Source organism: Anarrhichthys ocellatus, unplaced genomic scaffold (assembly GCF_004355925.1).
Source record: "Anarrhichthys ocellatus isolate YVR2014 unplaced genomic scaffold, GSC_Weel_1.0 scaffold2, whole genome shotgun sequence".
NCBI lineage: Eukaryota > Metazoa > Chordata > Actinopteri > Perciformes > Anarhichadidae > Anarrhichthys > Anarrhichthys ocellatus.
Window position 1 is genome coordinate 13,725,726 of NW_022280032.1, and position 26,254 is coordinate 13,751,979.

At 39.9% G+C, this 26,254-nt stretch overlaps 2 protein-coding genes across 6 annotated transcripts; both read left to right on the forward strand.

Moving 5' to 3' along the window:
* Positions 1-98: 98 nt before the first annotated feature.
* Positions 99-10,237, forward strand: slc17a8 (solute carrier family 17 member 8). Of its 3 annotated transcripts, none has more exons than XM_031866306.1 (12): positions 99-220; positions 2,431-2,686; positions 2,929-3,047; positions 4,249-4,363; positions 4,623-4,710; positions 5,405-5,491; positions 6,284-6,426; positions 6,859-7,008; positions 7,112-7,244; positions 7,622-7,732; positions 8,015-8,142; positions 9,149-10,237. In XM_031866306.1, exons 1-12 carry the CDS (start codon positions 120-122, stop codon positions 9,476-9,478), a joined length of 1,761 nt encoding a protein of 586 aa, XP_031722166.1. In that variant the 5' UTR covers positions 99-119; the 3' UTR covers positions 9,479-10,237. The 3 variants fall into 3 exon arrangements, with proteins under 3 accessions (XP_031722166.1, XP_031722171.1, XP_031722180.1); XM_031866311.1 differs by having other exon boundaries at positions 6,284-6,417; XM_031866320.1 differs by lacking the exon at positions 6,859-7,008 and having other exon boundaries at positions 6,284-6,417.
* A 3,341-nt stretch (positions 10,238-13,578) lies between these two features.
* Positions 13,579-26,051, forward strand: nr1h4 (nuclear receptor subfamily 1, group H, member 4). Of its 3 annotated transcripts, none has more exons than XM_031856268.1 (10): positions 13,579-13,691; positions 14,447-14,619; positions 18,020-18,397; positions 20,271-20,411; positions 21,363-21,505; positions 21,638-21,736; positions 22,063-22,162; positions 22,284-22,430; positions 24,753-24,866; positions 24,967-26,051. In XM_031856268.1, the coding sequence occupies exons 2-10, from the start codon at positions 14,523-14,525 to the stop codon at positions 25,203-25,205; spliced, it is 1,458 nt and encodes a 485-aa protein (XP_031712128.1). In that variant the 5' UTR covers positions 13,579-13,691; positions 14,447-14,522; the 3' UTR covers positions 25,206-26,051. The 3 variants fall into 3 exon arrangements, with proteins under 3 accessions (XP_031712128.1, XP_031712147.1, XP_031712138.1); XM_031856287.1 differs by lacking the exons at positions 13,579-13,691; positions 14,447-14,619 and adding exons at positions 16,317-16,521; positions 17,535-17,550; XM_031856278.1 differs by lacking the exons at positions 13,579-13,691; positions 14,447-14,619 and adding an exon at positions 16,317-16,521.
* Positions 26,052-26,254: the final 203 nt, after the last annotated feature.

Below are 26,254 nucleotides of genomic sequence, written 5' to 3' on the forward strand. Positions count from 1 at the left end.
ACAAACTCAGGATGATGAACGGCTTCTAGTGGATTTATTTTTTACTCACAGAGTGTGTTAGTGAGGTATCAAGACACTGTTTTCAGATAACGTTGGAAAGAAAAAAAAGACAGAGAAAAATGCCTTTTGGTGGGTTAGCAGGTTTGAAGGAACAGGTGCTTAAACCTGGGAAGGAGGAAGTGAAAAGCACAGTGGGGGACTCTCTAGGAAAACTGCAAAGGTGAGAGGGTTTGTATGGCGATAGGTGGGAAGGAGGCATAAAAACTGTGTGTGCAGGGTGTTTAATCCACATTCCACAGTTTTTTAGATGTTATTGGAGTGCATGGAATGAGCGTGTCACTCTTATTGTTTTATTGTTGAGATTTATTTTTTATATTGCTCTGTAACTAAGAGGGATACATCTGTAGTGGAGAGCCTGGAAGCAAACACATTAAGCCCAGCGTGTTCTCAGAGATCCTGACGATAAATAGATATTTGATTCTTCTGCTTGCCGCCAGGCAATGCCAGTGATGTAATCACAGATTTTATTTTAAGACCTTAATATATATTTCATATCCGATACATCCTTAACAGTGAGATGTGTGTGGGGTGTTGGAGCCCCCATTCTGTAAAGAAGATTATGGCCAAGTAGGCAATTTCCTGGAAAAATGTATGGTTAATGTGCATGTATTTTTGTCATGTATAATAGCAATGCCTTGACTGACATTACAATCAAGTGGAAAATGGGAATTTAAGATATTTGTATTCATACTCTATCTATCTATCTATATAGATATATATTCGTGGGGGTTCACATATAACATTTTGGTCATGATGTAGCTAACTATAATAAACCTACACTTTCTCAGGTTTGGGCTTAAGGACCTGTTGCTATAACATTTCCAGGTGGATTTTATAACAGTTTTGAAGAATGAACAAATCCAATGTTAATGTCAATCAACATGTGTTAGAAAAATTCACTGGAGACCGATGTAAAAATCATTAAACAGGACATTTATTCTTGCAAGAAGGAGACAGAGTTGATTCACATACAGAATATGCATCAAGGCTGCACAGAGGTCTGTCTCTGAGTCTCTGATATATACATATACTGAAGATAACAGGCAAGCGCGCTCGCACAGAGTAATTTGCATAACGTCTGGAACATCACTTTGGATCACAACAGATTTACTATCTTCCCTTGACGCCCGGTCATAAGTAAACAAACAGATGAGATAGCCATTAAGAAAGACAACTAAGACACTTAATGAAGAACACGGCTGAGAAAGCTTGTGTGGAGATTGGTTCATACACGAACACAGACTTTATGGAACCAGCTGCTTAGATTACAGTGGCTAAACAAAAACATTATTTAAGTTTTCCCAACAATATGTTAATTCGTTTTTGATTATGTCGTCCTGCTACACCAAACATATTCATTTGATGTGCACCTTTCTTTAAAAAAGACAGTTCAACAAAATCCTTGAGAATCACCATAGAGGGCTGCACAATTCAGGACTTGGAAAGTTACTTTGAGTTCGTGGAAATGTTTTGCCACATTTTATCTATGGAATTAGTGACCAGACATGAACTCTTAGCCATGCTTTGTTATTTATTGTTGTTTCTTTGTTGTCATCTTGCAACTTATACATTTGAGACTGGTTGCATTACATTAACAGTAAAAAGGACTTGAAATGTGGCTTTTGTATCTTAATGCAGTTCAGAATTCCAACCGTATCAACTATTCTTTCATGACATGACATGTCCACAATGAGTCTGCTATTAGACTATTAACTTTTACTTTACAACAAAAACATAAATATAAAATATGCTGTTTTCCATAGCAGTGTATTATTTTGTAATACATAATATAATAGGACAAACCAGGTGTTCCAACTGTAAAGAAATGAGGGAAAATTTGAGTGCTTGATATCATAAGCGGATCCCAGTTTCTGGTTAATTTGTGTCTTGCTGGAAGAGAACTGCAGTAGAGATCTGCTGCAGGCAGATGAAAGCAGTTCATGGGATCGGGGAGACAGCGAGACAGAGATGGATTCTGGGTAGTGAAACAGGTGTGGAGAGTGATGCACCTGAAAGCAACCTGATAACAGCACTGCTGTTACCTTTTTAGTCATGTGTCTTGCCTTCCCCTAGACTTGGGTTACTGTGCTATTTCTGTTGCCACAGTTTCTTTTACAAACTTACAGACAAAAGTGGGAGGGCTGTAAAATGATATACATTCTGTATATATTTATATGACTTGTAGACAATTTTTACTTAAAAAAAATCAGATTCTAGGTACCAAAACCAACACTTTGGTATATTGTGGATGGAAGAATAAAGAAGAAGGACGAATATGGATAAAAAGTATTTCAAGCTGAACAGATAACTAGCACTGCTGACGATCACATGCTCTTACTGTGATTTCTTTTGCTGCTATTTGCGTCATAGGAAAATAGACGGTAGTAATGTAGAAGAAGAGGACCACATTGAGCTGACAGAGGATGGGCGTCCGGTGGCATCAGCTCCACGTACTGCCCCCCTGCTGGACTGTAGCTGCGGTGGTCTGCCCAAGCGCTACATCATCGCCATCCTCAGCGGCCTGGGCTTCTGCATCTCCTTTGGCATCCGTTGCAACCTTGGTGTGGCCATTGTGGAGATGGTGAACAACAACACTGTCTATATCAATGGGACTCCTGTGCTTCAGGTAGCTGAATCAAATCAGACAGGACCCCTGGGATATTGACGTTGCAGGACTTTGTATAATATGTCTATTTTCTTGTTGCTCAGAAGATAGTCTGGCCTTACAGAAGAAAACTAGATTGCAGTATAACCATTTCAATCAACTCTTTAAGGGATGCATCTGTAATGCAGCCAGGTAGATTATACCAAGTTAATGCAGTTTAGTGGTAAATGTTGGTTTGTTTCTCTCTCTTTCTCTCTCTCCAGCAAGCTCAGTTTAACTGGGACCCAGAGACAGTGGGGCTGATCCACGGCTCCTTCTTCTGGGGCTACATTGTCACTCAAATCCCTGGTGGTTTCATCTCCAACAAGCTGTTTGCCAACAGGTGACATGCACTTCATGACTATTAATAGTTCCACTGTGACACTGTAATCTCTGTTTTGTGTCATTGAATATTGAATATATTTAGATTTTAGATTTTTGGTAAGAAAAGTAATTTGATGATGATGTTTTTTGAGAGCCACTTTTAACCTTTCTCTTTAATTTAATAAAAACCAAAGGATTAATCAATGAGAACAGAGTCATTCGTTGCAGCCCAAACAGTGCAGAGACAAGAGATGATGCGGCCCATGAGAGAGAAACTGTTCAATGTGGGATGCTCTTAGACAGATTATATTTTAATTTTTTGAAGTTTTTCCTTGAGTTGAGGGTGAGCTCATGGTCAATGCAGCCATGATCACGTATGTTAAGAAAGGATCACAAGAAAGAAAGAAAAAGGTAGGAAAAGAAAGGTTCGGGGGAGAGCGTGCGTGGTTAAAGGGTTAAAGCTGTACGCTGTGGTGAGCGTTGCTGATGGAGCAGATAGCAGTCCTGTAATAAAAGCTTCACAGGAAAAGAGGACACGCCACTGACAGAGTTAATAATGAAAGATCCTGCCTCTGATTTCTTTCTGAAACACCAGCCACTGGAATATTACAAGTGTCACTTACACACTGTTTTGGAAAAAGAGGAGGAAGGAGGGATCAGGTGAAGAAGAAAATATATGGGAGCTAAGGTGGTGATGAAGCAAAAACTTGCAGATTGAATGGGATGTCTTTATCTCAGTGCGTGAAAGGCAGACGCGTGAGATCTGTCTCTTAAGGCTGACTGAGATGCTTTGACCATCAGATATTTAGAGAAATACTGCCTGACAATATTAGACATCTACAGCAGCTCTTAGACACTGGGTAGCATGTGTTTGTTGTGTTTTTACCTGTTACAGACAGATATTAGTAGTTTTCACGGACTATAATTTTGCAGTTTGGTGCTAATTATAGGCAAAATAGGAAATTCCTTGACAGAACTGTTCCATTTAAAGTCAAGTAAATGATGATTTCACATGACAAGCTGTGCACTGACTAAAATACCATTGGTTACATTAGCAATTAATCAATTGAAAGTATAGAATTTAACAGTGTCTGTATTTCCCCATTATTTTATGTCTGTAAGTGCTTCAGGTACATGGAAGTTGCCGTCTCCTCACGTTAGCCACAGACACACACACACACACACACACACAATATGATGACATTGCAGTATTTCTACAGGGTTTTTGGGGCTGCCATTTTCCTGACGTCAGTGCTCAACATGTTCATCCCATCAGCAGCGAGGGTGCACTACGGTTATGTCATGTTTGTGCGCATCCTGCAGGGCTTAGTGGAGGTAAGAAAAAACACAGTGGGGGTTTAACCAGTGAAAATGATCCACATACACAAAGCAATACTTCGACATCTTGGGGAAATATGTTTATTTGATTTTTTGTTGAGAGTTAGATAAGCTGTATCAAAAATCAGATCTAACTCTCAGCAAGAAAGCAAGTAAGTGTATTTCCCAAAATGTTAGACAATTAACAGACAAATCCCAGGTTTCCTCTTAGATCAATATTTGACCTTTGACATCTTCCACACCATGTGCCTGCTAGGGTGTCACCTACCCAGCATGTCATGGGATGTGGTCCAAATGGGCGCCACCTCTTGAGCGGAGTCGACTGGCCACAACTTCATTCTGTGGTGAGCAATGCCTCTAATTCACTCTTGTCAAAAATACTCCCAAACTGACCACAACACAGAGCTTTTCATTGATCCAAACCAGTTTCCACAACCGTGTCAGTCATAGTGGGGCTGGTCAGTAAATGGATATGAGAGAGGTCATTTTGTTTTGCAGATTTAGTCCACTGCTGTCTCTCCCGAATTAAAATAACCACATTGCACTTTAAACTGGTGCCATGACAACCCACACATCAAAACCCTCTTGACATTGTCTGTAAATGAACATGGCTCACCTGCGTGCTCACAGGGAGCTTCTCCCTCCATTCACCTACATGAAGCGTCACATTGCTCTCTGTCCAAAAGCACTCTCATGCTCCCTGCTCTATTCAAAACAACAGTGTTCATGAATCCGTCTGATAATAGAAAAACACATTAAAACACGCCCTCTGTCTCGGCAGTGCCAACGACTCGCCATTTATTCAATGCAACTAATGTGTTTCTTTGATGTGTTTGTTTTTATTTAGACACATTTTCACTATATGGTGTAGTTTCTTGTGTAAAACTGAAGGCAGTTAACTATTTCGGTTGTGTAATATTTAAAAAAAGATAAGTTGGGCTATATATGATATATTTTTAGTTATTTATCACTGAGTCCCGATGTTGCTGCTGGTGTCATCATACCTTGACACTGAAATTTGACACCAATTGTTCCCAGGATCCTACGCAGGAGCAGTGATCGCCATGCCTTTAGCTGGAGTGCTCGTTCAATACGTTGGATGGCCTTCGATCTTCTATATCTATGGTAAGACTCAAAACAAACACTTCAGTCACTCTATCTCATATACAAAACAATAAGCAATAAGCAAAATATGTTCATGTAAAGATAAGGATAAGACGAAGATATTGCAGAAAGTGTGATGGGAAGATCAATACCATTTTCATGTCTGTACAATAAATATGCAGCTGCAGCCAGCAGCCGATTAGCTAAGCTGAGCATAAAGACTGGAAACATGTCATTTATTTGATAAGGACAAATATAATATATAATCTCCCTTGAACCATGCAAGCGCACAAAAATAACATAAGAGTACATGAGGTTTATGTATATATATATAGATATATATACACACATATAGGATGTTCATAGGTGTTGAGCCACTTTATACACTAGGTGTCAGTTTAGTGACATGTAAAGTGTCTTTGTAATCCCTGAATGGCCTACTGCTCTGGCGGTTGTACTTTGTATGCTTTGCACAATAAGCGCTATCTGAATTGCTTTAGTGTTTGATTAAAATGATTAACATTGACATAAAATTCATGCTTTGCCAAATGTGTTTTAATAAAAATCTACTCTGGTTGTGTTGTGATATAATCTCATGATTTATTGAAGTGAATTAGCATTTTCCTGTCTGGGCTCTCTGACTCATACCTTGTTCATTTAATTTCATTTAATGAAAATTCTTGTGTTCCAGAATAGCTCGGGCTTGTTGTAATTAGTCTATCCCGCCCCTTACAAAGCCTTCAATACAAATATAAACACCTTTAAGTATGTATGTATAAAGTAATGCAATCATTTTTGTTATTTCATGAAAAGGTGTTTTTGGGATCATGTGGTATGTCATGTGGCTACTGCTGGCATATGGAAGTCCTGCTGAACATCCCACAATCACAGACGAGGAGAGGATGTACATCGAGACCACCATCGGTGAAACAATGCGCCAACTGAGTGTCACTGAGGTGTGTTTGCCCAATATGCTGCCAGATTCAGGTTATCATAGTGCATTCAGTTTAACATCATTTCACTGAAATTCTGACACACACACACACACGCACACACACACACACACACACACACACAGTTGTGTTTCCATCACTTTAAAGGACATTGACTTACATTAATTTCCTGGAGAATTACCCGAACCATAATTACCTAATCATAACTTTAAGCAAAACCTAACCTACCTTAACCTTTAACCAAGTCTCCACCCTAAAATGTAATGATTTATGTTATCCCCAAAAAGAAGTAGAATCCCCACAATGCGACTGTGTAAAACAGATTTACGTCCCCACAACATGAGTAACTCATGCCCACACACACACACACACGTACACACACACACACCCACACACAATAAACAACATACACTGGCTTCTGTTTCCCAATCACAGAAATTCAAGACACCGTGGCGTCGTTTCTTTACCTCCATGCCCGTCTATGCCATCATCGTGGCCAACTTCTGCCGCAGCTGGACCTTCTACCTGCTCCTCATCAGCCAGCCGGCGTATTTTGAGGAAGTCTTTGGCTTCCCCATCAGCAAGGTTAGCCTCACAGTTTCACTATAGCTATTCAACGAGCAATGGCAAATATACATCATAGGACTGATTTACATGATGGCTTCCTGAATGCATCATGTTCCAACAGGTGGGGATCCTGTCCGCTGTCCCCCACATGGTGATGACAATAGTAGTTCCTATTGGAGGACAGCTGGCTGACTACTTACGCAGTAACAAAATCATGTCTACCACAAATGTGAGAAAAATCATGAACTGTGGAGGTACGTCGTGGTAAACTAGAAGCAATATGTTCTGTCATTTGTCATAGTTATATTGGAAACTAAGAGACACTCTGGTTTTACCGTTATTGTGCACAATAATGGTTCTAAACCATTCTTGCTTTAGCCAGCAGTAGCAGTAGTTTATCAGTAGTGATAAAATGTTAATCGTCGTTAAAATAGTTCCATATTACAATCAGCCATTGCTCTTGAGCTTCTAATATGTATTTAAAATATGGGAGTATACAAAAAGTCCTGTTAGAATGATGCAGGTATTGTGCAGGACAATGAATCGAGTCATTACAGATCCCAGGCATACATTTGAAAATGTTTCTTACATGAGCCAATGACTCACATTCTCTGGTCCTGTATTTTGACAGGATTTGGTATGGAGGCCACTCTGCTGTTGGTTGTTGGGTTTTCTCACACTCGAGGGGTTGCCATCACCTTCCTAGTTCTGGCTGTAGGGTTCAGTGGATTTGCCATCTCAGGTATTACATCTGCACCAAAGAAACATGTTTCACCTGATACAAGCCTTTTGGTTTGGCTATATACTAAACCTAAAACATGGGAGTTTTGGTAGAAATGCTCAGGATGTTGCCTTTTCCTTTTGTGCCTTTTACTTTGTGTTCTCTTTCTTTCGATTATTTTCAAGGCAACCAACAACTCTAAACGCTCAAGTGCATCTAAGCCATGTTCGCTTTGGGAGAATGTATTTTGTAATTGTGTCGCTCTCCACTTAACCAAATGTATTGTGTGGTCCGTGTCTTCAGGTTTTAATGTAAATCATTTGGACATTGCGCCTCGCTATGCCAGCATCCTGATGGGCATTTCTAACGGGGTGGGAACGCTATCAGGAATGGTGTGTCCTCTGATTGTTGGAGCCCTGACTAAAAACAAGGTATAACAAGTAACAGTAACAAGTAACAAGTAACAGTAACCGTTTATTATGTACCCGGGGCAAAGTAAAGAGGCTACTGGGGCATCAAGGATAGACAACTCTGGGGTTGGAATCCCCAGTAAAACTAGATTAACAGGTTGATGGGTTCCCCACAGATAGAGTAACAACAATACAGAGACGAGGATGTTGACTCTCAATGGACAATTTATTTAACACCAGTTACTTAACAAAAATCAGGTTTATTCAATACACAGTCGCACAACCCAACAGTCTAAAAACAATGTTAATGCCACATTGCCACAGATGCTAGTGAAAGTGATACGATCGGCCTGTCGTAAAAAATGACAGCACAGATAGCAGCGCAGCATACAAACAGCGGTGGCTATGACAACCCTAAAAAGGACAAAGATAAACATTTTTTTTTTTTAAATCAGTTAGTACATGTAGTAGAAAGCTTACTAAATGTCTTAAGCCTACAGTTTATATTGTTTACTTCAAACAATGCAATATTTGGAAACCCAGATCTGGCTCCACAGTCGGTGCTTTTTCACAAGCTGCACAATAGAAGTCTTTTTTAAAAAGTGTTCGTCATGGTTAGAACCCTCAGCTTTAAAACGTACCTTCCAGAAGGCTAGTCTGTTCCACATCTCAGATATTTTCCAGTTATCTTGTCTTTACCTTCAGTCCTTCACACTCTTATTCTGATGAAATTATTTTATTCTTAATTAGGAGTCTATAAAACATAACAGGAAACTCAGTGTCCTTTACTGTGGCTTTCCCTCATGGCATGTATAAAACATATCAGGTTTTCTTCTTAGTCAAACACAGAATCGCTGTATGTAATCTTGCACCTATCAATGGCTGGTGTTAATAATTTATAGCACCATAAAATGTATTATACACGTTGTATTTGATAGTTTTTCCGGTGCAGTGCCATGAGTAAAGCAGTGGATTTACAGCATTACTTCAGACAGGAAATTGATTCACTCTATTCCTCTCCCCACAGACTCGTCTGGAGTGGCAAAATGTCTTTGTTATTGCGTCCATGGTCCATTACTCAGGGGTCATTTTCTACGCTATCTTTGCTTCTGGAGAACAGCAGGACTGGGCCGAACCTGAAAGCACCAGTGAGGATAAATGTGGCATTATTGATGAGGACGAGCTGGCTGAAGAATCAGAGCTCAACATGGAGAACACCGTGGCTCCCAAAAAGAGTTACGGAACCACAGACAATTTATCTGGTGGAAAACAGGGCTGGAAAAAGAAGAGAGGGGTGACCATGCAAGAGGAGGAGGAACATTTTGGGAATGGCGACCACCAGGACCAGTACCAGTGAGATGCCCTGTGGGGCAAAGGACTTCCATAACACTCAAGTCTGGTTGAGGCTGAGAAATTTGATTACAAACCTGTGGAAATGGAAAAAACATTGGAAAAGTGACGAGGAGCAGCAGCATCACATGTACCTCAAGACGTTTTTCCTTTTTGGTCAATACTCCAGTTTAACTGTGATGTCCTGTCATGTCAAAAATCATGTGGAAACACAAAAATGCTAAAATCAACCATAGTTTTTATTAGAAATCCATTGGGGCAAAATTTAAAAACAAAAATATCAACAAAACAGATTTGAATAATAAATGTAGTTTAGACTTGAACATTTGTGAACAAACTAGTGTTGTGTTAAAAGAACATCAGAAACACACATCAACTTTCAAACCCGACTTTTCCTGCAAACTGCGTTGATCATATTTCGTCTGTCGGCAAACATTGACTGAACTTTATGTAGCTTACTTAGAACCACATGAACAGTTTCTGAAATGTTTTGTGTCAGCTATGCAACGTGAAAAGAGACAGCAGTGTTAATGTTATGAGCCTTATTTCGTTTTTGCTTGTATGTATTTGCTGTTGCTGAATGATTGCACTTTGAACCGCTTAGCCCGCTTTCCTTGTCTGAGCAGGTCTTAGTTCCCCATCTGTTTGTGATGCACTTCTTCCAGCATTATATCATCTTCATTATTTATGCTCTTCTGGGCTCATAATGTGACGTAATGGATGGTGACTTCAGTGATGACGTTACTCCATGATGCATTTAGTGTAACTCTATATATTCTCCTGGTGTTTGTCTTTTTTTTGCAATTTGTCAATCTTTGACCTGTAGAAACCCAGTTTGTTTCTAAACAAAATGTACTGTAATGTTTAATCATAAAAGAGTATGGGAAATTTACACTCGCTGTTTATCATTACTGCTAAAGAAGAGAAAATTGATTTTGTACTGTAAATTAGTATCTTATTGTTTGAGAGAGCATTGATTTGATTTGCACTTTATTTGAACACACTGGAGATGTCATGCATTTCTATTCTGTATTAAGATTGTTTAGAGACATAAAATCTTGTGAAGGTTCTGAATTATTGATTACCTTGTATGCGGATATTTAACATTCATGTTACTTTGTATATTCAAAGAATTTATAAAAATAACTACAAAGGTGCACTCAGTAGAGTAAAGATCTCCGCCAGGTGTGTCTGCAATGACCACTGCTGTATTGTGTGGATGAATAAATGCAACCAGTGCTGTAAAGCATCGTCAAACAGACTTTGTTCAAACTCAAAAACAAGCAGCGATGTAACGTTTTGCAAGCAATGGGCTTGAAGACATCGTATATTAAACTTAATATAATCGTGCCAAAACATAAAGGTAAACTCATCAAGCTGTCTAGACACTTAGCAGCGACTGAGTGGTGGTGAGGTACAGCCGTGTGTACTGGTAGTTCGATAGATGTTAGCGGTTAGCCAAACACATTGTCCAAAACAATAACAGTGCAAACTGTTTTCCCTAACTGTGTCTCTGAGCGCAGATTAGCAGCTTGTGGTTGGCTAAGAGTAGTGAGTGAGGAGTAAGCAGGCAGTCAATGGTGGTATAAAGGTGGTATAAAACCGGTAATAAAAGGTGTTTTTAGAGAGTGTGAGTCAACACAACCACAAGAGGTCCTTAAACATGCAGCCATGACTCGCCACCAAATATATTGCGCAGTTTGCTTCAGCCGAATGCGAGATCAGCTGTGGACAGACACAGAGGTGCACACTCACTCAGTCATGGACTCACACAGTAACGGTCCCAGACACACACACACGCACACAAACGACTTAACGCATAATCTTTCCCCAGGTTTTTGACTGGCGGAGATAATTAATAACCAAATTGCACACAGTGTAAAACAAGACTTAGCTCCTCATACTGTAGATACATATACATACAGATCTACATACAACTACAAATGCCAAACCTGCTTCTCACCAAAGTCAGATGCCCTCCTCCTCTTGGAACCATGAATGTCATGGTAGCGCATCCAATAGTTGTTGAGATATGTCAGTCTGGATCAAAGAGGTGGGCTGACTGACCGACCAACAATGTCATCTAGCTGTGCGTCTACCATGACTAAAATAAAGAAAGACGAGAAGAAGTAGAACACTTTTGTGCCTTCTCTGTCTCCATATCACTGCTTTGTTTCTACCACTCCAGCTCATTGTTTTTATATTCAAATCATAAACATAAAGCCTTCATAAAGACACAATGTGCCCTGTAGATGTTTATTATCTTCTGTAACTACTTGACAGAATAGACTGTCCTTAATGCTGTCTGTTTATGTTAGAGAGCTCAATTTAGACATTTTTAAATATTCCAAAGACTGCTCTGTTTCCCATCACGCTTTGGTAAACATCCTCTGTCTTATCTGTCTTTATCCGCCTGCTTCATTTTCACCCCGGAAGATAATTACTGGACAGAATATTCCTCTTCAGTGTCAGACTGGCCTCTGCAAAACTACTGGCGCTTTAAAGGATGACAGTTAGAGGGAGTCCTTATATTGTGAAAAATACACAAGTATACAAATATTTAACACTTAAAGTTGATGCTTTGTGTGCATTTGTTGATGAAAAATAGAATTTGTGCTGTCCTTGCAGAACACGAGGACGATTGTGTCACTTTCCAGGGTGTTATTTCTGTTATTTCACGTGTAGCCTACGTCACTCACAATGTCTGGAATGAGTAACAAAACACCAGAGTGAAAGGCAACAGACAGATCTTTTCCCGTCCTCATCAAACCACATTAAGAGAGGTATTTGGAATAGGTTTAAATCAACCCCATCAATATTTGTGAGCGCTTTGACTGCTGTACATGTAACTTGTTAACATAATCAGTGGCGTTTTGTCTGTCCTTTTTCTCAAGGCCATCGCTGCCAGCTCATTCCCCACATGCTCTTAAACACAGACCAGATAGTCCACAAACAGCCGGCAGCCAACGGCAAAGGTTCTGTTTATTTCAGAGAGACTGTCTGTTGACTCAGAAGGGCCTCTTTGGATGGAGCAACAACCCATCAATGATTAAACAATTGTTTTCTTTGGGACAAATTAAGAATGATAATGACAAGAAGAATTTGATTTCCAGTGTGCGTGTCCATCTTAGAGAGAAGAAAACAAGAGGGCAGGTACGCTGAGGTATGAAAGTGCCAATATAAATAAATCTGGTGTTGACTGACATGATAAAATGACTTTGATTGGTTCAAGGTCGGATGGCAACGATCGCTACGGTCTGCTTTCAGGGGTTTTCTATGAAAACCTCTATCTGTGCTTCTGCAAAATTATTACTAAAACATTCACAACGCGTGTGCACAGACAAGGAAATGGACTCAGTTGTTATATATATTTTATATCTCTCTCAATGTACAGACATAGAAATAACAGCTAGGGACAAGGAAAAAAAAGCTTGACAGATGAAGGTCAAAAATAGAAAGGATTGTTATTCACACAAGGTGTGAAAAAATAGATGTAAATAGCAACAATGACTAAAATATATAAAATGTCTAAAAAGTATAATACTTTATAAGTTGTAAACAATCCAAATAGAGCAAAGAAATAAATACTAAATGGATGTACAGGGACTGGATGATTATGTACAGCATGGACAAGTAAATAAGTCTATATACAGTGTATACAGTGTGTACCATTTATGTTGACAGTGACAGATGATTTACAGTGTCTAACAGTTGCAGTGAAAAGAAGACACACTATGATGTTCTGTTTGCATTCAAAGATAAACAATATAAACTTTTGGAGTGATAGCAGCGCTTCTACTTGGCTTGCCTGCACTAACACCAGTTGTTTCTTAATAACTGGATATATGTTCCATGGGGGGAGATTTCTGGTCTGCTGGAGAATTCATGAGGCAGCCTCTTGTCTTGGTGTGAGATGGATTTTTTTTTTGTTGTGTGTGTGTTTTTGGCGGGGGGTTGGGCGAGGGCAGGGGGGGAGGGGAGAGATAGTGTGTTTGGAGGGGTGATGACATGGACAGGAATGGACAGTTTAATTAATAACCACCATCCATTTCTCCCTGACCTCAACTGGTCAAACATGCTCTCACTGTCCAGACACAAGCAGCTAAATGTTCATTAGCAAATATTGATTGAGCTGTAGCTCACGGAGTGGATGACAGAAAAAAGGCTGGAAAAGCGGAAAGTTAGCGGGCAGGAATTTAACATCAACTGACCGGGATAAGGTAAGAACTTTGAGAATGAGTCTGATCATATATCATGTTCAATAGTGAGCAGGTGACTCCTTATTAGTCCACTGCGTGCCCCTGTGTGTGAGGCATGTTTGGATGTTGGGTGGGTTGTTAAAGTGGATTGGGGGCTTCTGAATTATTGTGGGTTGCTCTTGGATCTCAGGGGAAATTTCACTGAGTTAATTAAAAACGAAATGTGGCGGATGAAGTCTATGAAATGTGACCATGTGTGGTCTTGACACCAGAAAGAAAGGCCATGGACAAGTTTAAAAACATGTCTGATATTTACGAGACACCTTCCGGCTATTTTACCCTTTTGTTAAATGAGCCTCTATCTAATACTGAAAGGCTTGTATATATTATGTTTAGTGAGAGTAACATTAAGAAAGACAACATGAATCTTCTGACAGATCCTGTCAAGTGAGCCCGAACGAATGTGTACTTGAATATGTGATGTGAGAGGAAATATAATAACGGCTATGTCGAAAGGTAGAAAGAAAAGACTCGCTTTACAGGCGGCCTTGTTGTGGCCTGACCTTCATCCCCCGCCTCCATGCAGACAGAGCTCTACTGAACATCTCATCCCTGAGTGGGAGAGAAGACCTGTCAGGAGTGTTAATGTAGAGACCGCCAGGCTGATGTTTAATTACATGGTGGTGCAGGTTTTAGAGGATTCTGCAAACCTATAGGGGTGTTCAGGAGATCTTCTCAATGGATCACAAATCATTCTATTGTTATGATTGTTACAGGAATAAACAGAGGCTTAAGACGACCACGACCCAGTCCAAGTCAGTTTTCTGAGTTGGTGCCTGACGACCCTTCTGAATGAATGAGTGGGTGGGCCCTGACATCAATGTGGTGGGACTGCTGCAAATCCCACCCAGCGATGAATTCTCCATCTCAGAGAGCTCCCACTTGTTCGGTAAGTCAACTTGGCAGGAGCCAGCTCACAGAAAGACTGGAGTGTACCGCCACACAGTGGTGCTTTGAGCTAAATGCTAACATCAGTATGCTAACATTCTCACAGTGACAACACGAGAAACACGAGAAAAAGCTACGACCTGTTAACAATGCATTACGTCATTTTAATACATTACATGCCAACCAACACAAAAACAATACCAATGGAAAGTCAATTAGCATCCTTTTTTGTGGTGGGAACACAAATAAAATGCATCCACGTGACCTTGTGTGTGAGAAAGACTATGGTGGGCTGCTGGGGAGGTGGATGGGTCAAACAACACAACACAGGACTTTCAACCCAAAGTGTACCCAAAGAATCCCAAAGTGTTGATACTAAGGGATGCGTTCATGGCATTTTTCCTAAACCTAACTAAGTGGATTTGTTGCCTATAAGCCTAAATTGACATACTTATTTCAAGCCCAACAATGATGTTTTTCCTTGTTGTCTAAACTTAACGTTAATTTTGTTGCTGAACTCTAAGTTTACGCACTTATTTTAAGCCCAGCCATGATGTTTTCCTAAACCTAACTAAGGGATTTTGTGGCCTAAACTAACATTCATTTTAATGCGTAATGTCATCCCGACTGAGAAAAAATAACCAATTGAAATACATTAGTTTGAAAGTTGTGCTGAGCGACACAAAAAAAAAGGAAAATTCTTGTCCATGTTCACGAATCAATAGATTACATTTTGTGAATATTTCACAAACTGCCGTGAGACTGAGTTGGATGTTTAGCAGGCAAAATGTTTACCATGTTCTCTATCTTAATTAAGTTTATGTTTGCAGGTACGTATTTGCTCCTAAACCAATCTAGTGAACAAATTGAAATGTTGACCTGCTGGTGCTAGATGAAAGTCAAAGGCGCAAAGCTGTCTCGTTCCCGATTAATTTATTCTACGTAGACATGACAACATTTCCACTACAAATGATCTTCCTCAGGTAAAGATGAAAGTGTGAGCACTCCTGTATACATACATAGGTGAGCTATGATGACATGTCACACATCAACTGGCATTTAGCTAATTACAATAATAAGATACACAAAAGGACAATATACCCAAACTGTTATCACAAAAGGGAAAGAAAGAAGAAAACTAACACAGTAAAAGGTAATTTAGAGAGTTGTAGATAGGATTACAACTAGTATGGTGTGAGGCTGATCTGTAAATTTACTGTCGCAACAACCAATCAACTACCTGCTATTATAGGCTGACTGCACAAGACACACCTCTAACCTGTCCGAGTGAGTTGCACCACCATAACACCACGTGCGGCACTTGAGAGTGAGTGAAAACTAGTTAGCAAGCAAGAAGAAAAGTGACAAAGAAAGCGAAAAATAACTGAAATGTCCATCTGCCGTCTCTTGTGGGTGACAGTGGTAGTAGTACAAATGTAAACTCAACTGAGTGCATGCAGAAAATAATCACCCAACACCTGCAAAAAATGTATGGATGCACATTTCTTCTTATAGCTGCATGAACCAGCTCACATCCATCTCACCATACAGTGGCAGTCAGCTGGGACCATTGTCCAGATCTGGAAATGACTTCACACATTAGCCAGCTACTTGTAGGTGTAAAGAAATGTAACCGTGTGGTTAATGAGTAGCCGTGGCCACCTTTGCTCCCCTTGGGATTTCTCAAGCAAGCGCCAAGGAGTTCAGTACTTGAGCTGCGGTTCTCACATCTTTAAAGGAAAGTTTCCCAACAAAAGAAATAAATGGACGATAGTTTGTTAGTTAGAGGCACAGGAAGGACCGATCTACGAAACACAGCTGGACTGTTGGGAGCGGGGAGTAAAGTCTCTGAATAGTTTGTGTGTTTGGCAGATGGCCATGGTCCAGAACAAGTCTTCAAGAGGTCAGCGTGTACATATACTTTACAGCTGTTGCATTCGTGTTGGTGTGTCATGTTTGCTTTAATGACAGATTTGATTTGAGGGACTATCTTTTCGACTACACCAACTCCTGTTTTAAAAGGGAATATTATGTTGTGCATATGCAACACTTGTTCTCAAAACCAGTAGTCATGATACAGCACTGTAACCATGCTAACTATCCTTTTATCTGTTTAAAAAGTGCCAACTTGTTTGGAGTGGAGGTTACAAGTCATTCTGAAAGACACAGTGTGCTCTGTGAAAGCGAGTTGTTAATCATTTATGGGTTTATAATATCTGTTGTGAGGGTTACCGGCTACCGCTGAGCCACTGCCTATTCTTCTGCAGGTAAGCACTTGAAATAATAAATAATCTTGTGGAGTTTATGAGAGGCTTTTATTATAGAAGGTATCATATTGCAGAATGTAAAGCCCCTGAGACAACATACATTATTTCTGGGTGTAAAAATAAAAGTAACTCGACTTGACATTAATGAAAATGGATTTCCTTTGAAGCTATTTGACTGCGTCTGACACTTGAGCTTCATCATTGTTATTCAAGGAACCAGTCCAAATTATTAAAGCTGCACTAATCAATATTTCATACTAACGATGGGTCAAGTCACTACCTGTAATGTGAAAGGAGTCTCTGGTAGTGATGATCCCACAGACAATTATCATCAGGCTCTGCACCCCACAGTTCTATGGAGTGTTTTATCATCTTTCAGCTCATTGTTTTGAATTTCTGGTCTCACTCTCATCACTCTTATTTGCGTCCGTCCCAGATGTAGCAGGCTGCTGTTTTCAGCAAAAAAGCTATGATAACCCACTGTGAAATACCTGCCCTGCACCAAACGGCAGACAAAGTTAGCAACTAGCTGGTGCAAGTGGAGTATTTAGCAGTTAGCACTAGATAGTTCCCTCAGGAGTCAGTGAAGACCAAACCAAAAACGGCTAAAATATTGTGAATATTTGACTTACATTCTTCCGGTGGCCAGACATCACAATCTTAAGGTGAGTATATGTCACTATGAATGTTGTGTTTGCAACTTGTTACACTGAAACAAACTTGTCTTTATTTTGGGATCTAAAAACTGACTTGACATTATTCCAAACAACCTTCCTTTGGGATTTGACTGCTTTGTGACAGTGTAGCTTAGTCCAATGTGTGAAAGTGTATTCTTGACTTTTAAATGGGTATATATCTTAAGTCAAGGTCCATTTGCAAGCATTTACAAAGCTTTCAACCTTATGTCATAATTTTCGTCGGAGTTTTCTCAACTGAAATGGAGATGTCTTCAGCTGTTGATATTTGGTTCGATATTTACGCCATGTTATGACAACTGAGCTATCTCCATTCACTAAAAGAGTCCACGAGACGCAGCAAGAATCTAAGAAAAATACAAGTAAATGGACCTTGAGTTAAAGATTCTGTACATGCAGTTTATAAGCAGTTTTATAATCCCTCTCCTATTTCTCTTAGATATCCTGGCAGATCAAGGCAGTCCTCTCCTGCAGGATCCCGACATCTTACCCTTCACAGGCTATCCCAGCATGCAGTATTCGTCCATGGAGCCGACCATGTCTTCCACACCATACTACTCCAGTCAGAACTACTACCCACAGTACCATGGAGACGAATGGTTCTCACACACGGGGATATATGAACTGAGGAAAGAACCCCTGGAGGTCGGCTACGATGCTGAGATGGAGGAGGTGTCCACTGCGGTGCCCGCCATGTGCAAGAGGACCCGGCACATGTCGCAGGCTGGAAGGGTCAAAGGGGAGGAACTGTGTGTGGTGTGTGGAGACAAGGCATCTGGATACCACTATAATGCTCTCACCTGTGAGGGATGTAAAGGTGAGGAAGTAGTGACACAAGTTCGCTGGATTTTAGCCAGTTATTGACAAACAAACAGTGATTTTATAAATCTCCTCTGTTCAAGCAGATTTCCCTGCATTTGCTTGCAACATGTTAAGTCTGAGTGTCTGGGTTTGTACTGTTTAAAGTACATGTCCAGGCACATACGAAGGATGCGGTTGTGTAGAATGACATTGTCCCATATAGCAAAAATTATGTTTTTGTATTGTCTTTAGCTGTTGCCTTTGGGGGCCATGACATACCATTACATGGTTGATCATATCTACAGACCAAACAGTAGCTGGTGAAGAGTTATTGACACATGAGCATTTGTATTTAATAGAGCCTTGGTAGTGTGGTTTGTGCTTATTAGGCCTAACAGACAGACTGTCAGTAATACGCTTTAGTGCTGCATCTAATTTACGGTTTGTGTTCTGTTGATAAAATGAGATTAAGGGCTGTTCAACCACACTTTACAACTATTACTACTGCTGTACACTGTTTATAATGTTGGTTACATGCAAGGGAAAGGCAGTAAATCCATGCAATCATACAGTACCTCAAGGTCAGCTCCGACTTCTTGAGCTGAAGAAAAGATCAAGGCTGATTCAATATGAGCAAAGAATGTGTGAGAAAATATTACAGTAACTATACAACCCTTCTCCATGTAAAATGTCATTGAGACATTGGGGTCGAGGCCTCAAGCTCCCCTTGTTTCCCCGTGAATTTTCTGTGATTCCAGCCAAACCACTGGATGAATGGATATGAGTGTAATTCCACACTATGAGGTAGGACAATGCCAGGAGTGCAGCGGCTCAGAGAATAGGCTCAGGTCTACCCGGTACTGCTGCCAGATTGGGTTCCCTCTCAGCTTTCTGTTGTACAATGCAGGAGCAACCTGAGCTCAGTTACGCTAGTGCATGTCATTCAGCTTAATGTCCCATGTCAGAATGGCTAATAACTGTTCCAAAGTTATTCTGTGTGTGTGTGTGTGTGTGTGTGTGTGTGTGTGTGTGTGCCTGTTTGGGACATTGCCAGCCATGTTCACAGGATTCTCTCTGTGACATTATTAGAACAGTGTGTAACCTACAAATATTATTTATATCACATTTTCAATGATCCTTCCTATTAGTTAAGCCGAAATATGCATAAAATACATACAGAGCAAAGAGAGGAGATCAAACTCTTTAGGTATTATGTAAAAAATAGATGTAGCCTACCACAATGAAAATAAATCCTCAAATTCAAAACAGTACTCAGGTTATCTACTAAATGTTCTAAAAGCAGCTACAGTTTAGTTAATATTTTCCTATTAACAATGACTTAAATGACAACGTGTATGTGAAAAATTATACATTAATGAAAACTTAGTTATGAAAATTATATTCCATTTCTGCCAATAAATACCCCTAAATCCTACACACTGCTGCTTTAAGTATCAAAATCACGAGCACTCGACATGCAGAATGGGCTCTTTCAAAGAGTTGTATTACAATATATATTTAGCATTGTTTTATTATACCTTATACATTTTTTGAGTAAGAAGCCATTTACTGTTGCTGTTGGTTGAGATGGAGAACATTTGGATTGCATCATGTCTATAAAATAAATGCAAATATCTAGCAACTACAACTGGCATTAAATGTAGTTAGAAACATAAATTAAAAGATTAATCTGAAATGTATTGGAGCAGAGGTATAAAGTAGTATTACATGGAAATCACATCGTGAATTAACTCAAAAAGAGTACTTATGTGAATGTACTTTAGTGTGGCCCAACAGAAAACACCGTCAGTAGTCCATAATGTACAAAATGGCTTTGTATCTGCATCTTCTGTGCCTGGCTCACACTAACAACTTGTTTTATCAATCAGGTTTCTTCAGAAGAAGCATAACCAAGAACGCTGTGTACAAATGCAAGAGTGGCGGAAACTGTGAAATGGACATGTACATGCGCAGGAAATGCCAGGAGTGTCGGCTAAGAAAGTGCAAGGAGATGGGCATGCTGGCTGAATGTGAGTATCACTGGTTAACGTTGATGCAGACAGGATGCAGAAACAATTGATGGGATGGGAAATTTAAGAATTGTAGACACATTTCTGTTTACTATCAACCATCAAGTCAAACTGATTTGCACCCTCCAAATGCACACAGCGTACTGTCTATTTAGTCGAGTCAAGACAGGCTGTCAAAGGTTGCTGTGGCGAGCCCTCATTTTCCATTCTGACATGGCCTGTTGAATTTAACTGGAGGATCGGGTGTAACATAATCACACGACAGAAAAGTCCAGCCTTTGTTACCGTTACAGGAATAGAAGCAGTTAAACAGACACATTAAGATCAATTTAGAGAAATTGACACCTACAAAGCAAGAAATTTTCTATGGAAAACCCCTTTCTATTTGGGAATCTAGTCTTCTGTATTTACACAGGCTGAGCATACCTTAATGTGAAGATGGAACTTGCATATATGAACATGTACTTTCAGAGTATTGATGATTAATTATTGGGTCTATTAAGAGCTGTCGGTTGAAAACAGCCAGAGGATGGTTGCTCATAAATACTGCAGGCAAGTTGTGATGAATATTGCAGGGTAGCAGACATTCATGACTCTACCTGTTGGAGGGATAAGAGCTTTTCAAGACAAATTTTTGAGGTAAATTAAACATGTTAAATTAAAAAAGACAGATGTTAATTTACTGGAGAAACTGATTTTGTACTCACTCACTTTCCCTTCAAGTCTTGAGAGAAATTCTTTTCTGATTGAACTTACAAACTCAAATAGAAACGTAGGTTGCAACAGCAATGATGTTAAAATTGAAGTTAAGATTCTCGCTTCATTATGCAGTATTGGTACTAACTAATGCCATTATGGGCTCATAATAGATGTAAATAAACATTTATCAATGCTGTTGAATAGCTGTGAGGTATTTAACACACATAGTGAAGCCTTCATCACCACTGGCAGGCCTGCTGACAGAGATCCAGTGTAAGTCTAAAAGGCTGCGGAAGAACACCAAGGCCTCCCCGGGACAGTCGACCGGAGACGAGACAGAGGGGGCGGACCACACAGACAACAAACAGGTTTCCTCAACCACCAAACTGTCAAGGGTAATCACATCTTCAGCCGTGTCGTGGAAATTTCCCTCATTTATTTCTCAAAGATTCTGTGAGTCTGTCACTTAAACTGTAAGAGATCAAATGTCACTCACCAGTTAATGATGTGTTCTGTTTTCTCTTCAGGAAAAAGTTGAAATCACCAAAGAGCAGCGGGCTCTCATGACAGCCATCGTAGATGCTTACAACAGACATCAAATTCCTCAAGACGTAGCCAAAAAACTGGTATATCCTCAATATATTAAACTTTACTTTTCTTTAACTACTTTAACCAGTGACATTTAAGGATCCAATAGAGGAGTTCCAGAAGTTAGCATCAGAGAGTGCAGCTCAAATACACAAAGCCAGTACAGAAGGACGCCACACTCGGACAATTTGGCTGACATCTACATTTCAGATATACTGAAGTTCACATGACATGCTACCTCTGATGCTTCTATACCTATTAAACAAGGTAGTTTGCTGCCGGTGGAGTTTATGCAGCTTGGTGGGTCTTCTCTCTGTTGATCTGATATTTTTCACTTCTGTTTACTCCTGTTTTGTCCCTCCAGCTGCAAGAGCATTACAGCCCAGAGGAAAACTTCCTTCTATTGACAGAAATGGCAACAAGTCAAGTTCAAGTTTTGGTGGAATTTACAAAGAATATTCCAGGTATTATTCCCTAGTTTGCATGTATTATAGAATATAGATTTGCATAGTATATACTATGGATGATGACATACCACACTGATAGTATCATTCTTTGCTGGATGTAATGAGTGTTTTGTGGCAGGCTTTCTCTCTCTGGATCGTGAGGATCAGATCGCTCTGCTGAAGGGTTCGGCCGTAGAGGCCATGTTTCTACGCTCAGCTCAGGTTTTCAGTAGAAAGATGCCCAACGGACACACAGACGTTTTGGAGGAGAGGATACGCAAGAGTGGTGAGTCAACTGAAGTGGAAATATAAGGCACTCTCTGGTACAACATACTGTACTTTTGGATTGAACAGCCCCATCAAAAATGTAAATGGTGCAACCCCACAAACCCTTGTGGTTTCAAAAGAAATTCCTTCTACACTTTCATTTTTCAAAATAGTCTTAACTAGAATACCTTTGCTCTGAATTGATAACCTTCAAGACTCTTTCGTGCTTTGCTCTACCAGCAGGCTGCACATGCAGCATCGTGACATTTGTAGTTCCACCTGCAGCCAAGCAGCCAGGTTTAGTCAGATCATCCTTTAATAATTGATCTGCCTGATCTGTCTGATGTAGCGTGGAGATGTGTGCTGACCTGTTGATCTCTGGCTGGGTGTAGGTTACACATGCACACACACCCTTAGTAGGTACAGTTTCACTGTGAGGACGAGGGAACCCAGTTCTTCAGTGGCACTGGGTTACATTTATTAAAACACACACATATAAGTCTGTTTTTGCAGTCTCTGTTTACACATAACTCCCATATCAAATAGTTTACCAGCTTGGTGGGTTTAAGGAGTCATTTATATGTATGCGAGGTGTCATTATGTCAACCAGTTTGGACAGTTAGACAGACAGTGATGGCAGCAGTGTGTGTGTGTGTGTGAGTCTCTGGGTCCCTCGGTGCAGCTCTGGTGTGAATGGTGGGGATAAGAGACATTCACACTAAAGGCCAGTCTGGGAGAATAAGGGAGCAAAGCTGTCTGAAGAGACCATTGTCTCTTATCAAAACATCAAGAGTGCCATTGTCCACTTCTCTCCCTCCGAGCCCCAGTGGCATTTCTGAATGCTTGATGATGTGTCCGAACAGACAGACACACACACTCTGCTAGAATAAAGAGCATCGGAAGTAGGAACTGTTGCCAGTGTGCAAGAGCAAACTGGATGCAAACATTTGAAATGATCTACAGAGCAGTTTGTAATGATCATCCGCATTTATTATTGAATCATTACATAAAGAAAAAAAGCAGAGTAGTTTATATTTTATATAGATTTATATTTTGGCCATTTTGCACTTAAGGATTTACATGACAGACCAGAAAGGGGGGAGAGAGTGGGGAAGACATGCAGCAAATTGCCAGGGGTCGGATTCGAAACCCCGGCTAATGCAGTAAGGACTCAACTTGGGTACATGGGGGCCCACTCTAACAGGTGATCTACCTTGGCACCCAGTCTCCCCAAAATTTGTCCCACTTTAGAGATAAATGAGGCGGATCCCCCTTCTACTGAATTGCAACTATTGTATTTTAATTTGTGCAAATGTATGGCCAGGATATATATGATCAAAGCTGAGTTAAGACACAATGCAATCAAAGTATTTCAGTTGTAATATTCTTGTGGAATAATGTACATTACAACACTGATCCAACCCCTCATTTTACAGTTAAGATTTTACAATTGAAATGACTTTTATCTCTCTAAAATGCACTCCTTTTCTTCTTTTTATCTTAAAAAATGGTGTAAATTTGGATATCACTGAGGTTCATAAATAAATTGTACAGTATATTCATAAACACTCTTTATCCTCTTTTTCTTACATGTCTTCCTCCTCTCTTGTTCTCCAGTTCTGTTTGAATGATCAGTGTACCAGAAATGTATCCTGTCATAACAATCATAACAGAATACTTACTTTACTTGGAGAATTAAACCTGCTGCTTTCCTTTCGTCCAGACTTGAGTTTATTTTCCTCGTGATCATAGTATAGAATACTACAGATTAGGCAGGACAGTTGGTTGAATGTCCTGGCTCAAAGAGCAGACTGTTATGTAAGACAAGCTCCTTCTACTCTCTCGTGCTCTTCATTCTGTATTGTTCGCTACATATATTTTACCAGATAAAACTACACGTGTTCTTAGCATTGGTTTGACTGCGTTAGCTGATCTCTGTCCTGCTCCGCCCGTGATACAACATTTGCATCAGATTAGTTCATCACATGAGCAATATACAGATTAACATCATCTGCATACAGATACAGATCACCTTATATCATGAAAGGTACAATTTGAGAATGTTATAAAGAAAGTTCATGTAACAACTTTGCTCCTGCTTTTTTATGTTGTTTCTGTCGTAACCACTTTGATCCAGACTAAGGAATTGTTAATGTAGTACTGTAGATGTACTGAAACAAGTGTAAGTAATTAAACCAGGGCTTAAAAGACAGCCTATTGTGTTATCACTGATTCAAAGTCTGTGTTTGACTCTACCTTATCATAACGTTTTGAAGGGGAGCTTGATTGTGTCACTTCACCATACATGTGTTTTGAAAATCACATACATTTCTCTCTGCAGGTATGCCCGATGAATTCATGACACCCATGTTCAACTTTTACAAAAGCATCGGTGAACTCCACATGGTGCAGGAGGAACAGGCTATCCTCACTGCCATAACCATCCTGACGCCAGGTGAGCCAGCATCAACGGCTTTTCGATGATCCGAAAGTATTTTGTAATAACACTATGATTTTTTTTGTATTCGAAAATGCTAATGTTTCATCCTCTCCAGATCGGCCTTACGTCAAGGATCATCAGGCTGTCGAGAGGCTTCAGGAGTCCATGCTGGTCGTGCTGAGGAAGCTGTGTGTCCTGCAGCGCCCACAGGAGCTGCAGTACTTTGCTCGTCTCCTGGGCCGTCTGACGGAGCTGAGAACTCTCAGCCACTACCACGCAGAGATGCTCACGTCCTGGAGAACGAACGACCATAAATTTACGCCACTGCTCTGTGAGATATGGGATGTGCAGTGACACACCAGGAGAGGCGGAGAAAGCAGTAACGTAGGGATGAAAACATGAACATTTCAACTTGCAAGACAAAGTCATGGCCCAACTACAGTGCATATTTATTTTGACTGATGTGAGGATGTGGAATTAAATCCCTGCACCACCTGTTGATGGCATTTGTTATGATTCAGTGAATGGTTTAGATTATTGCTTGTGTTTATTCTGCTCATGCATTTATTGTATGACTCACAGTCCCAACATCTTCATGTGTATTTACTGTGTGATGCAGCCAACTCATCGTTGTCTCACTGTTGAGATGTTATGACAGGGTTTTCAGTGCAAAGAGGAAACTTCTTTTTACTATTTACATCATGTAAAACATCTTGAAGTCCAACAAGTACAAACTGAAACTTATTCACAGCAAAGATGGTGCTCATAAGAAATGTAAAGTTATAAATCCTTTCTGTCTCAATAAACAAGGTTTACATTGGAACATTCTTCAGATTATTTTCATGCCTGTTATATTCCTCTTTAGGAGTTCACATACAGACATAACGTGCGCTACATCTGAAAATAATATCTTTCTGAAACTTTATCACAATAAATTAAACCAAAGATGTTACTAAAACAGCAATTGACTGAATATTAGATTAAGAATGTCTAGTGGTTTTCCTGATGAAATGCTGTCTTCCACTATATGACCTGCAAAAAATGACTTCTCGTGCGTTATTTATGCCCACATTTAACCGTTTTTTGAATCGCTAATATTTAATTTCAGTGGGGTATCAGAACAAATACCGTGACTGTGTTTTTGCATGTTTTAGCCATTTTTATATAATTAAAGAACATCCAACACAGACTTCTATCCATATTTCTTTCATACACTGCTATTATTGCTGTAGATGTTATTAACTGTGGTAGTTGTAGTAGCAATGATGCTTTAGCTAGCAGAAGCTTCTATATTTGGAGCAGCAACACCTGGATTACTAGGATCCATGTTTTGAGAACTGTGTTAGAGGAATGAAGACGTCATCAGTTACAGCTAACTTTGCATTTGAGTTCAGACAACATCA